Source organism: Berghia stephanieae, chromosome 5, assembly GCF_034508935.2.
Source record: "Berghia stephanieae isolate SIO BIC M18660-M18661 chromosome 5, UCSD_Bste_1.3, whole genome shotgun sequence".
Taxonomy (NCBI): Eukaryota; Metazoa; Mollusca; class Gastropoda; order Nudibranchia; family Aeolidiidae; genus Berghia; species Berghia stephanieae.
In genome coordinates, this window is record NC_088364.1 from 38,950,875 (window position 1) to 38,964,348 (window position 13,474).

The 13,474-nt window shown below is 32.8% G+C and overlaps 1 protein-coding gene across 2 annotated transcripts in view; it reads right to left on the reverse strand.

Moving 5' to 3' along the window:
• Positions 1 to 13,137, reverse strand: part of LOC144972887 (DNA-dependent protein kinase catalytic subunit-like) — a 108,187-nt gene extending 95,050 nt beyond the window's left edge. The window contains exons 1-9 of one of the 2 annotated variants that reach the window (XM_078914670.1): positions 13,052 to 13,137; positions 9,113 to 9,192; positions 8,296 to 8,468; positions 7,211 to 7,287; positions 6,663 to 6,755; positions 3,964 to 4,038; positions 3,031 to 3,139; positions 820 to 932; positions 373 to 472 (exon numbers count right to left, since the gene is read on the reverse strand). In XM_078914670.1, the coding sequence (XP_078770796.1) occupies positions 373 to 472; positions 820 to 932; positions 3,031 to 3,139; positions 3,964 to 4,038; positions 6,663 to 6,755; positions 7,211 to 7,287; positions 8,296 to 8,434 (706 nt within the window). In that variant the 5' untranslated portion in view covers positions 8,435 to 8,468; positions 9,113 to 9,192; positions 13,052 to 13,137. Of the gene's footprint in view, positions 1 to 372; positions 473 to 819; positions 933 to 3,030; positions 3,140 to 3,963; positions 4,039 to 6,662; positions 6,756 to 7,210; positions 7,288 to 8,295; positions 8,469 to 9,112; positions 9,193 to 12,870 lie in introns of both variants that reach the window. The other variant, XM_078914671.1, reaches the window with a different exon arrangement.
• Positions 13,138 to 13,474: the final 337 nt, after the last annotated feature.

Here is a 13,474-nt window from a genome sequence, read left to right on the forward strand (position 1 = left end):
TGAAGAGCTTGTTGACCATGTGCGGAAATGGCAACAAAACCTTGACGGAAATTTCTTCCGAGAGGGTATCTATTCCATGGTGCGGCGTTGGCAGAAGTGTGTCGACAGACTTGGCTGTTACATAGAGAAATGAAGGACGAGTCAAGGTATGAACACGTGCAAGAATTTTGTTGATAGCATAAAAAACGCGGATTTTACAGGCATTTTTCGGTTAATTATGAAAGAGCCCTCGTAGTGCTGGTTGCTTCATTACATTTCCAAAATATTTTATTCAATTTTTTAAAACTCTCATTACATCATGAAATAAAAAGAAAATATCAAAGTGGCATGGTGGAGAAGAAAAAAACAAAAAAACAATGAAAAACATCTGACCCTCATCTGCAGATTGTGTGAAGTTGAGCATATATGAGGTGAGTCCTTCAAGACATCCTGCTACAATGGAAAGTTCAGGCTTTTTTGTCTTGCCCATCATCTTTAAGCATCATAGAAAATAAAAGCTGTGATTAACATAACTTTAAGTATTGTCTCAAAGATAGAAATTTTTTTTTTTAAATTGAACATTACTTGATCATCTGAGGTGAATAAAATTATCAATAAATTGGACCAATACATTACACAACAGGAAATCTTAAAATATAACATACTATCAATTTTAGAGTCTTATTCAGATTTGAACAAGAAATGCATTCTTAGGAATGTTAATTAGTTGATATTTAAGCCGAGAATGAAATCAGGCTGACATTATATGCATGCATTACACGTAGAATTAAGCAACTAACAAAGGTCTACAAACTGCTAGATCTTATCATCTCCATTTACCTCTGCTTTCAATGCATTGATATACAAGCCGACCAATCGCTCAGAGTAGTCAATCATAAAATTGGGATGGACCTCGGCAATTACTCCAAGGAGATTGTAGATGTTAGCTTTCACTGTTTGGAAAATATTAGAGAATAATAACAGCAACAGCGACAACAATAATAAGTTTTTAAAAATAAAGAAATAAATAACAATAATAATAATAATAATAATAATAATAATAATAATAATAATAATAATAATAATAATAATAACAATAATAATAATAATAATAATAATAATAATAATAATAATAGAGGGAGGAGAAGAAGTGGAAAAAGAAGAAGCACACAAGAAACATGCAAACAAAGGGTACTATTTCAAATGGAAATGAGAAGAGTTGCAACTACAATCTATCCATTATCTAGTCTGAGATTTCCTAAAAATAACATCCAAACACAAGAATAGGATCCCCGCTGATAGGAATACACTCACATGCAATAAAAACCACTTCAATATTAACAACCTTAAGTAATATTACAGGAAGATGATTTTAAAAGGGAAAAAGACTCGTCTCCGAGATTGAGCAATAAACATTTGATAATTTGACTGTTCACCTCAAGGCTAAGGATCACAGCCAACGTTAAGGCAGAACCAAATGATCTCATCCCGCATAAGACAGAGATAATACTGAGGGTACAACATATATTGGGAGATAGAGGATTTTTCTCATGGTAAAAGAGAGAGAAATAGAGGAATCTTGGGAGATAGAGGATTTTTCTCATAAATTGGGATGGACCTCGGCAATTACTCCAAGGAGATTGTAGATGTTAGCTTTCACTGTTTGGAAAATATTAGAGAATAATAACAGCAACAGCGACAACAATAATAAGTTTTTAAAAATAAAGAAATAAATAACAATAATAATAATAATAATAATAATAATAATAATAATAATAATAATAATAATAATAATAATAATAATAATAATAATAATAATAACAATAATAATAATAATAATAATAATAATAATAATAGAGGGAGGAGAAGAAGTGGAAAAAGAAGAAGCACACAAGAAACATGCAAACAAAGGGTACTATTTCAAATGGAAATGAGAAGAGGTTGCAGCTACAATCTATCCATTATCTAGTCTGAGATTTCCTAAAAATAACATCCAAACACAAGAATAGGATCCCCGCTGATAGGAATACACTCACATGCAATAAAAACCACTTCAATATTAACAACCTTAAGTAATATTACAGGAAGATTGATTTTAAAAGGGAAAAAGACTCGTCTCCGAGATTGAGCAATAAACATTTGATAATTTGACTGTTCACCTCAAGGCTAAGGATCACAGCCAACGTTAAGGCAGAACCAAATGATCTCATCCCAGCATAAGGACAGAGAGTAATACTGAGGGGTACAACATATATTGGGAGATAGAGGATTTTTTCTCATGGTAAAAGAGAGAGAAATAGAGGAATCTTGGGAGATAGAGGATTTTTCTCATGGTAAAAGAGAGAGAAATAGAGGAATGTTGACAATTCTTTTTTTTTTTTTTTTTTTTGAGAGAGAGAGAGAGAGAGAGAGAGAGAGAGAGAGAGAGAGAGAGAGAGAGAGAGAGAGAGAGAGAGAGAGAGAGAGAGAGATAAAAGCAGATGAACAAATTAATTTTTAATTTGTAGTCAATATTGAGATATTTCAAATTTCACTCCGCAGGATGGGAGAACATCATGGGAAAAGTAGAGAGTAGTGGGGACTGCCTGAAACCTGGGATTGTAAAAATATTAACAAAAAGGTGAAAATGGAAAGCTTCGGATGGAAACAGTATGAACAATGGATGTTTGGAGTGCAAACCCTTCGTCAGAAAATCAATTAGTTAGAGAATGTTGAAAACAAATAAAACAAAGTGTAATGAGAATTGTAGCGTTTGTATTCTAGTATGATTGGAGAAGGAATGAAATGATAGTGTATGAAATGTCCATTGTTTGTACTGTTTCCATACGAAGCCTTTCCATTTTCAATTTTTTGTTAATATGAGAACATCGTGTAGACATTTAAGCCATCCACTGCATTTGTGGCATGACCAACTTTCCTTTGTTTTGGTCTATTTTACACCAGTGAATAAAAAATCCATGAGATCACAATTGAAAAAAAAAATCAATTAAACTATGGTTTTTAACAGGTGGTCAACTAAAGATGGACTGTCCATGGGCTTATAATATCTACCTGAGGCAGACAACTTGGAGGCTTTTGTAAGTTCTGTGAAAAACTTTATAATGAGCTGATCCACTTTAAGATCTTCTATGTGGGAGGATCCCGCAGTTACGTATAACAGCTGTGGATATTTTAGAAAGGTATGATTACAATAGAAATGGGGTGGAATTTTGATGGGTTTTTTTATCTTCTTTTTTTTATCAAATTTCAAACCAAGTCAGTAAAACATTAATTATAATGAGACCAAATAATCATGAAACCCGACAAATCAACCATAAAAGCGCATGGAAAAATTTCCCTCTCTTATTTTTCCCCTCATTTCCTTGGAAAAGTTTACATTTAATCATAGCCAATAATAATTTTAAAAGGAAGATAATAGGACAGTTAGAAAATTCTAAAATTATAATTGAAAGTACGCAAGAAAAGTAAGACAAAGGGGAATTGGTTCAAACAGGGAAGAGATGTAGATTCCAACAGCATACTATCATTGTGCATAGTTTGAGATCACTAAAAGTCTCATCCAGACACAAGCACAGGATCCCACTAAAAGGACTACACTCAAATACTTACAATATAAATTCAAAACAACAAATATAAGATAACAGAGAGATGATTTACAAGGGAAAAAATATCATTTCCCAAAACAATAACTATACATTTGACTGTTCCCCTCCCCCCCCCCCCCCCCCCCCCCCAGCCAAGGATTCTGGCCAGGGCCAAGACAAAACCAAGTAATCTTATAACAAGACAAAGACAGAGGCAAATTGAAAAAATATAGGGGGATAGAAGACACAGTAAGTGCATCTCTGCCAACTATGGGAGGCCAGGAACCCCACCCAGACAAAACAGCAAATATTCCTGTTACTAATGTCATTTATAATTATTAGTGTGCCAAATTACAAGTTAGAGAATACATTTCAATAGAGCAAAAGCAAATGATATTACCTTAACCAATAGAGATATGGAAGCATTTTTCACTTTGGCAAAGCGATCACGACTATAAACAGACAGTGTGATGTCCTGGGAAGGAAATGAAAATGCAAAATATGTGTAACAGGATAATGGAATGCCTAAAAAAAAGGTACAAAAATTATATAAAGTCTCAAAATTAAAAAAAAATAGAAGAATGAAATAGGAAAATGAAAAAACTGTCTTGTTTGAATTATCATTGATGAAATGATTCAAAACTGTCAATATTTACTCTTCTGAGGAAATGTTTTGAAAAGTAACTGGAACTTTTAGACCACTCTACAACTACATACCTGAATGCCTGAAGTCATAGGGATGCTTAATAACAAGGATCAATCAATGAAATTTATGAATGAATATTTTATGAAAAATAGCATTAAATATCCATATAGCATTTCTCAAAACAGTAAATGCTTATTCTATTTAATAATATTAATAATAATAATAATATTAATAATAATAATAATAATAATAATAATAATAATAATAATAATAATAATAATAATAATAATAATAATAATAATAATAATTTCATCAATAGTAATTCCTAGTTGTAGAGACAAGTACAAAAATATAATTAAAAAATGCTTTTCTTCCGGGGATACAAAGGACAGAGTCTTAAAACTGCTGTCAACTATAATCCAAAGCCCACGATTATACAAGAAGACATTGAAATTGAGTCTTTAAACAAATTTTATTCACGTTGTGACACAGCAAACTAAGTTGATATTGAAAATGAAAAACATAAATCAAACAGGGATTTGGAAGAGAGATGAAATGACCATTGATGTCTGTGAAGAAGAAATGAGATTTCTATTTTCAAAACTAAACAAGAGGAAGACTGCTGGGCCAGATGGGTTGAAAGGAAAATTTAAGAGAATGTGCCCATCAGCTTTCCCCCATTTTTACACACATTTTTAACATGTCCCTCCTCGATCCCTCTAAAATAAAGAAAAATTTTAATCAATGAACGATCTCAGACCTGTTGCACTGACTTTAATAGTTAGGAAATATTTAGAAAAACTTTTTCTTAATAAAATTAGGAACCACTTTATGCCATTGAGTGATAGTCATCAATTTGCTTACAAACCAGGATGTAGAAAATGCTATTCTGCTGTTTACTAACGACATCTACAGGCATATAGATCATACTAGAAGCGATTGTAGATTGTTTTTCGCAGATTTTTCTTCAGCGTTCAATGCAATGTAACCTCAGTTGGTTGTTCAAAAATTGACTTGTCTGAATTTAAATAAGTATAATTGCTTGGGTGCTCGAATTTCTTACTGAGAGAGCACAATTAGGACAAAATGTGTCTTCCTGCATAACTAAAAATACTGCTACTCCTCAAGGTTGTGTAGTGTCCCCGGGATTATTCACGATATACATAAACGGCTATAGAAGTCAAGACCTGAGTGTATCTTTAATAAAGTTTGCAAATGACACCGCTCTTCAAGGCCTATAACAAATGGCAACGAAGTGGCTTATAGCTAAGAAATTGATAGATTTTTGTCTTGGTGGGATGCCCACCAACTAGAACTTAACATAAGCAAGACAAAAGAGATAGTGATTGACTTTAAGAACTATTAAAATTAAAGGACTAATTTGTCCAGTGAGTTCCTCACTACAAATAGCTTGGTGTAATTATTGATGACAGACTCAAGTGGGATGAACGCATGAAAATAAGATGTGCAGACGTACTTATTTTTTATCAAAACTTTCAAAATCTAGAATTGATAAAACCCCCAGGGATATTATTTTATGAAGCAGAAATTGAAAGTGTCTCGTCGTTTTGTATAACAGCTAGGGGAGGCAATTGCTGAGAAGTGGAAAGGAACAAAATAAATTCAATTATCTAAAAAATCCTTTAAATGCTAAATAAAGGATGTTGACAATGTAGATCTTTTATATGAGAAATTTTGTATTATAAAGTAAAATAACTTAAATATTAAACAACAAGCATAATCCATTAAGACCAGTTATTATGTCAGGAAGGAGTAGTAACCCTTTCTCTATTTCAAGAGAGACATCGAAAATCTTTTCTGCTGTCTAGTATTAGGCTTTTTAACAGCAAACAATAATCAGTTATATAATTATTTTCGATTTTTACAACCAAATAATGTAACTTTTAATTTATTTGTTTTGCAGTTTTTACAATGACAATTTTAACTATTTTACAGTGTTGAAATTATTCATATATAAAGTACAAGTTGGCTGTGAAACTGCTCCTTATTTTTATATTTTGACATATTTCCATTATCTATTTATTTTACTATGTAAATTATAACACGTCTCTACAAAAAAATTTCCTTTTTGGGATGCAGTAAAGTATTATTATTATAATTATTATAAATATTATTATTATTATTATTATTATTATTATTATTATTATTATATTATTATTGTTATTATGATACATACACATACACACACACACACACACACACACACACACACACACACACACATACTTACATAAGACTTTGTTTAACTTATCTAAAACATCTCATCATAATGGCAATATAAAATGGTAGGTAGATTAATGATTCAAACTTTCATCAAAAACAAATAAAAGAAGTTAAAAACTAAGCAGTCAATGTCTAATAACTGATAATATATACATTACTAACAATTGGGACTGAAACTCGACAATGCAATAATATGATTAAACTGTTACCTTTAGATCAGTTGAAAAAGGCAAAACTTTCTTGTCCACCCTTTCAATGAGCATGCAAAGGAAATCGAGACAACTGGCTTTTGCATTTTGCAGCTGGAAGTGATAAAAAAAATGCTCTTACTTTTATTGAAGATTGTCTTATCATTTTCTCTAAAAAGTAAGTTCTGACATTTAAGTTTAAATCTATAAACAAAATATAGAAATCCTTCAGAGCCATAAGGCCCATGGAGCTGGAGTTTATTCAAGTTTCTATAGCATGAATTGGACTAAAGCAATTGCTTGCTATCCTTTTGATAGGATGCTAATATATATCAAAGTAATTTCCACCAAATCTAACAGACTCGGCTACCCACTCACTAATGGGTGGTGGAGTGAGGTAAAAAACCTGAATGCACCTGGGATCAAACTCGGTCACTTTACGTGTGAAGCAAGTGCTCTACCAACAAAGCTATTAGAATCCTAATAATAAGTTGTTAAAATTGTTATTTTTAAGGGTGTGTCAAAAAAAGAGCAAATATATATAATGTATAGAATACAAAAAAGATTACCTCTTCAGATGCAGCTGTCTCATGAAGAAAACGAATGATGCCTTTCTCTTTATCAAATAGTAATGAACATGTCAAGTCTGTAAGAAAGTGTTCAAAGAAAAAAATAAAACAATCAATCCTTATTTTAAGATTACTAAGATGGTTATCAGCCTAAAACTAAAAGGGATAGACCAATATTTTCCATTAAAATCAATTTGTGAATAATGTCTGAAGAAGAAAAGAATGGATGATAGCAGTATGCATTCTTCTACAATTATATGGCAAAGTTATTTTAATTGTAAGGAGCTCCATAATTTAAAACATGAATTTGATGAATAAGTTTTAAATTGATATATTTTTTATTGCTTATGATGTAAATGATGATCATAGTTATGATCTTATCTGAGAATATTTGACCCGAGCCTTCCTTTTTTTTCAAAGGGTATTTAATAGTCCATGACTTCAGCAACCCTTAATACAATGTTATAAGGTTAATATTTCATTTTTAATCTTATCATTATACCCCCACATATGTTTCATTTACATTATGGGTATTATCAATACTGTCTATACCTTTTCATGACAGGAAACAAAGTATTTTTTTTAAATCTATCCCTACATGCGATTGTTACTGGTGTACTTTCATAATTTCAGTTCCCTCAGTTCAATATTGCTATGATCTTTGCATTCCATTTTTTAAAAAAATAATTTTGATGTTCACATACTATTTATCAATCATGCATTCTATCTTTTGTATCATCAATATTAAGCTCACCAACCCTATGAATCATAGGCCTAGCAAATTTTCCAATTACTGATTCGCTCTGTTACAATACAAAATTAAAAGGATAAAAAAAATGGTGGGAGAATGGCCGATAGAAGGGTATGAGTAGAAAAATACAAGAATCAACTTCTCATCAAATCTGTATGGAATGTACTGGCATGCCCTGTGATTCCTGAGTGCTTTTGCTTGACATGGTGCTCTTGATAAAACAGACAGCTTTGAGGAGTTTTTGTGAGTGCACTTTATGTCAATGTCAAGGATAACTCTACTAAGTTGTCCTTGATCAATGTATATTTTATCTTAATAAATAAAGATAGTATACCTAAATCTTTTTCTGTGATATCCTCCTGAAAAACACGCTTAATATCCTCTATGACAAATTCGATCTGATCTATCACATATGATGATCGTTGTAGATTACTGTGTAAAGATTGAAGACAGTCTTCAATATGTGAGGCCATGGTCCTGTCCAGCTGTTATCTGAGTTTATTTAACCTGGTGATTTAAAAAAAATCAGATGAAACTTGATGTTATTAAATTAAAGCAGATGGTTTTAACAGACATTTAACTGACCAGATGACAGTAATAGACCGAATGGGACACTCATGGACAACAACAACAAAAAGAACTAATAAATAGCCAGTCTTATAAAAAGAATGCAGTCATCTGACCATAATCTCAGTCTGAGACAAGCACAGTTACCTACTGAGAAGAACACTCAAAATTTGAGTTTAATGCTTACAAAACATATTGAAAAAAAAAATTGACAGTAAATAACAGAGATATGATTTACAATGAAAAAAAAATAATTTCCCAAAACTAATACTACGCATTTGACTCTTTCCAACTTAGTCAAGGGCTCCAGCAAGGAACATGGCAAAGCCAAGTAATCTCGTTCCAATACAAAGACAGAAAGCAAGTTGGAAAATATATAATTAATAATAATAATGATAATAATAATAATAATAATAATAATAATAATAATAATAATAATAATAATAATAATAATAATAATAATAATAATAATAATAATAATAATAATAATAATAATAATGAAAATTTATATAGCACCCACTTCCATAGTAAATGCTTGTTGGCGCTTCATAAATAATGAACTATATAAATGCATGTACACATACCTACAAATACATCACTACCCATATATATTACGGCGGCAGATCGTTCAGTCACGTCGGACCTTCCATCTGGAACTCTCTTCCTAAAAGAATAAGAGAAGCGCAGTCCTTATCAATATTTAAATCAAAGTTAAAACACCATCTCTTTGTTAAAACACATCTTGATTAATGCATCTTTGTAATTTGACCCCAATATGAATGTTAATTTAGTTTATGTTATTATATCATTATTTTATATTATTTCCGTATTTGACATAGCATGTGGATGTATTATAACATATCTTGTATTAATGAATTTATGTTTAGTTATTACATTGTTGTATAATGATAATATTATGTTGATGTAGTTTGTATAATGTTTCATTTGTATAATAATGTCACTGTATTATTGTTTCGCGCATTGAGCATCACCCAGTGATGAAAATGCGCGTTATAAATGTCATGTATTATTATTATTATTATTATTATTATATGATATACATACACACACACACACTCCCTTACTCTCTCTCTCTCTCTCTCTCTCTCTCTCTCTCTCCCTCCCTCCCTCCCTCTCTCTCTCTCTCTCTCTCTCTCTCTCTCTCTCTCTCTCTCTCTCTCTCTCTCTCTCTCTCTGGGTGATGCTCAATGCGCGAAACAATAATGCAGTGACATTATTATACAAATGAAACATTATAATACTACATCAACATAACATCCTTATACAACAATGTGATAACTAAACATAAAGTCGTTAATACAAAATAGGTTCATAATACATCCAGTAAAAAGACAATTTAATTCAACGCCCTCGCCTTTACAAAAAGAGGTCAATCAATCAAAAGTACACCAGGCTTTGTGTGTGTCAAAGCATTACAAATCAAATTGCCTTTTTACTGAACAACTTCTCTGCACTCTGCTGTATGGAAATAATAAATAACTATTTACATGTCTGGTATTTTATTGTGATGTCTATTTTGGAACAGAAGTGAAAGTGGAGAAATTCTATTTAGTAAAAGTGACAAAATTATTTCCAAAATCACAATGACTTTTGGAATTCATCAGCAATTGCATAGTTTGGAATGATTGTTTGTTTTTTGTTTTTGTTTTTTGTGGTTGTTTTTTGTTTTTTTGTTGTTTTTTTTTTTGGTTTTGGGGTTTTTTTTTGTTTTTTTGGGGTTTTTTTTTGGTTTTTTGTTTTTTTTTTTTGTGTTTTTTTTTTTGGGGGGGGGGGGTTGTTTTGTTTTTGTTGTTGTTATAATTTTTTTTAATAAGGGAGTGTCTACAAATACGGTAGCTGGGACCTAGCCTCGGGATGTACATAGAGGGGAGGGGGCGGAATGAAAGAAATCAAGGTCATAAGTTACAGTTCACCAAGCTCAATGCCCCCCTCACCCCCTCCCTCCCAAAGCATGATGATGCAAAAAATAGTCCTTCAGAGCCATTGAGCCCATGGAGCCGGAGTTTATCCTGGTTTCTATAATGTGAAACAGACAACAACAATTGCTTGCTATCCTTTGGATAGGACGGTAAGCTATCACAAAGTACTTTCAGTCAAATCTAACAGACTCAGCTACCCATTCACTGCTGGGTGGACAGAAAAATCTCAACTGCACCCTTCTCCGAAAATGAGACAACATGATGTTGGTCAGATATGTCCAGACCTGCCAACCCTTCACATTCCAAAAGCTCCCCACAGGCAATCATTAAAAAAAAAAATCACCTTTCTTAACTTTTCCAGCACCATTGCCACACTGTCCGACCAGGGCAGAATCTGTCCTACTGGCCAAAGTGCAGCCGGTCTTGAAAGGCAAAAATAATAATGTAATCCAATCTTATTTTCTACAAAAGTACTATAAATTGAACCAATGGTATCATTTCTTTTATCATAACATTCAATTGGCCATAGGGGGGGGGTATTTTAATTGAGATTTTGCGCCAAATTCAAATGTCGCTTTGTCTTAGCTAGTCATTCTCATGCTGTCTCAATCAGGTGTCAGCTATTTTGTGACAGAAATTCGAATATAGCCTCAGCGCTGAAAGAGTTAACTTATCAACAGTAATTCTTGACTATTAGGTGAAAAAAATGTGGCACGAAATAACAACACTTCACATTGTCACCATAGGCAATTAGTAGATAGACATCAAATTGTAAATTTAAGCCATAGTTTTAGGCTGCAGCTATTCGGACTCAAGTCTGAATAGTCTCCCATTGATATTCGGACTCAAACTCCACTGCACATGTGCAATCAACAATTTATTCGGAAGTCTTCTGTGGCAGTATAGTTTTGTGTGTATGTGTGTGTAAATAGTGTTTGTGGGTGTTTTGGTTTTTTTTTTTTTAATTAGAGCGATATTAATTGTCATAGATCGTCCTAGGTATCACTCAGAAATGTTTGCCCTGATACTGATTGCATCAATTTTTGTAGTTTCCTGTTGTGACCCTCATTTTGTTAAAAAGAAGAAAATGAAGAACAATAATGTTAGATAAATATAAATAAACTTTAAAGAGAAAAATAATTAATATAAAAGTTTTAAAAAATAAAATAAATAGAAGTAATGAAATATTAATATTGAAATTGAAAAAAAAGTTAACCCCATTGGGGATTTGAACCCAGGACCTACCAGTCCAGAGTCAAATAGCTTTTAATTAACTACTATGCCAAAGATCCACTTGACTTGTGGAGAGATTTAATCATGTCTACTATAAGAAATTTTTAAAAATTCGAATGCCATTTATATTTTGTTATTTTGAATGTCTGTTGCATATTCGAAGAAGAAAAAACAAGACGTACAGATGTTTTCCTTTTAATTAAGTGACTCCATTTTTACCAAAATACTGGAGCGACATCTAGTGCTATGTTAGGTGTCGCCCTGTTAGAGCGATTATCTTGCATTATGATAGGTGTTGCTCTATTTGAGCAATACCTAGTCACTTTGATTTGTTTTAATTTATTGACATGTTCATAAAATTGATGCAAATAGAAAAAACAATAATGGTGTGAGTATGGTAACTATCAAAACGTGTAATCTATGGTTCATTGGAAGTCCAGTTAGAAATTAAAAAGAACAGAGTTAAAACCCTCCATAAGGAACAAAAGAAACTGTGGCCTTAAGGGAAAGCTTTTCCAACAACTTTACACAATGTCCAAATATGATCAGGACAAGATAATACACATATTTCCGATAGTGAATGGCTGCCTCTATTCTCACCCCCCCCCCCCCCCCCCCCCGGCCGATTGGATTACCGAAAAAAACGTCGCCGGCTTTTTGCGATTTGGATTTGATTGATTTTGTTTTTTAATTGTGCAACTTGTGACAAGAAAATTAACAAATTACTGCATTACAACCTTTGGATTAAACATACAACAATTGTGGACTACTTTTTATACTATTATGAAGACTAGCATCCCGGGGGTGAGAATAGTCACTTCGATAGTGAATAGTCGTGTTACAGTAGACAGGAGTCAATCTGCTGATATGGACAAAACCCTCTGAACTCTTCCTCTTCTTATATCAGTTCCATTCTATGCCTACTGCAGGCACTGGACCCCCCCCCCCCCCTGTGTTTGTGCAAACACATTGGAGTCAAAATAAATAGCTCCAGGTCCAGACCCAGAGGACTATTCAGACTCAAGTCCGAATTGTCACTTTGATTGTTTGTGGCGATACGTACCAGCCACAAAGATGCGCAAGTGGAGGGGGGAGGGGGATTGTGGCACAAATCTAACAAAATATTTGACTTTAATGAATAAATACAAGTGACAAATGAATAGCTCTACTTTGTGCCTTTCCTTGCCTTGGCTTGTTGTGGACCTGCCCTGCGCCTCTCCCCTGTCTTAGTCTTAGTCTTTGCAATACTGGTGAGGAAAGGGTTCGTCTGCACGCTCACCAAGACTAAATGCACTCAAGCTTTCAAGAAAATGGAAACATTGTGCATTCAATTGAATATGTCAGTATCACCTTGCGGAAAACAAATGTGTTATTCGATCATATCTAGCTGGTCCATGGTCCCTTCGTCTTGTGAAAACATTCCTATCAGGGTTGCCAGATTATTTTTCAACAAAATGCCAGGGGAAGACTCAAAAAATGCCAAAATACTCAAAAAAAATGCCAAAGTCTGTTGACTCCCACCCCCACTAAGAAAACTACTCACTTTTGATAGACAATTTACTATCATATCCTGGTGGCTTGCATGTTTTCTTTTCTTTTTTTGTTGTTTTTTTTTTTTTTTTTTTTTTTAATTATACTAAATTTCCTGTTGGGGTAATTTTTTACCTACTGACTACTAAGTGGAGTGCTAAACCACTACACCACGGTTGAGAAAAGGTGTCATTTGAAGTATAATATACAAGAAAAGAAAATGCCAAATGAAAATGCCAAATG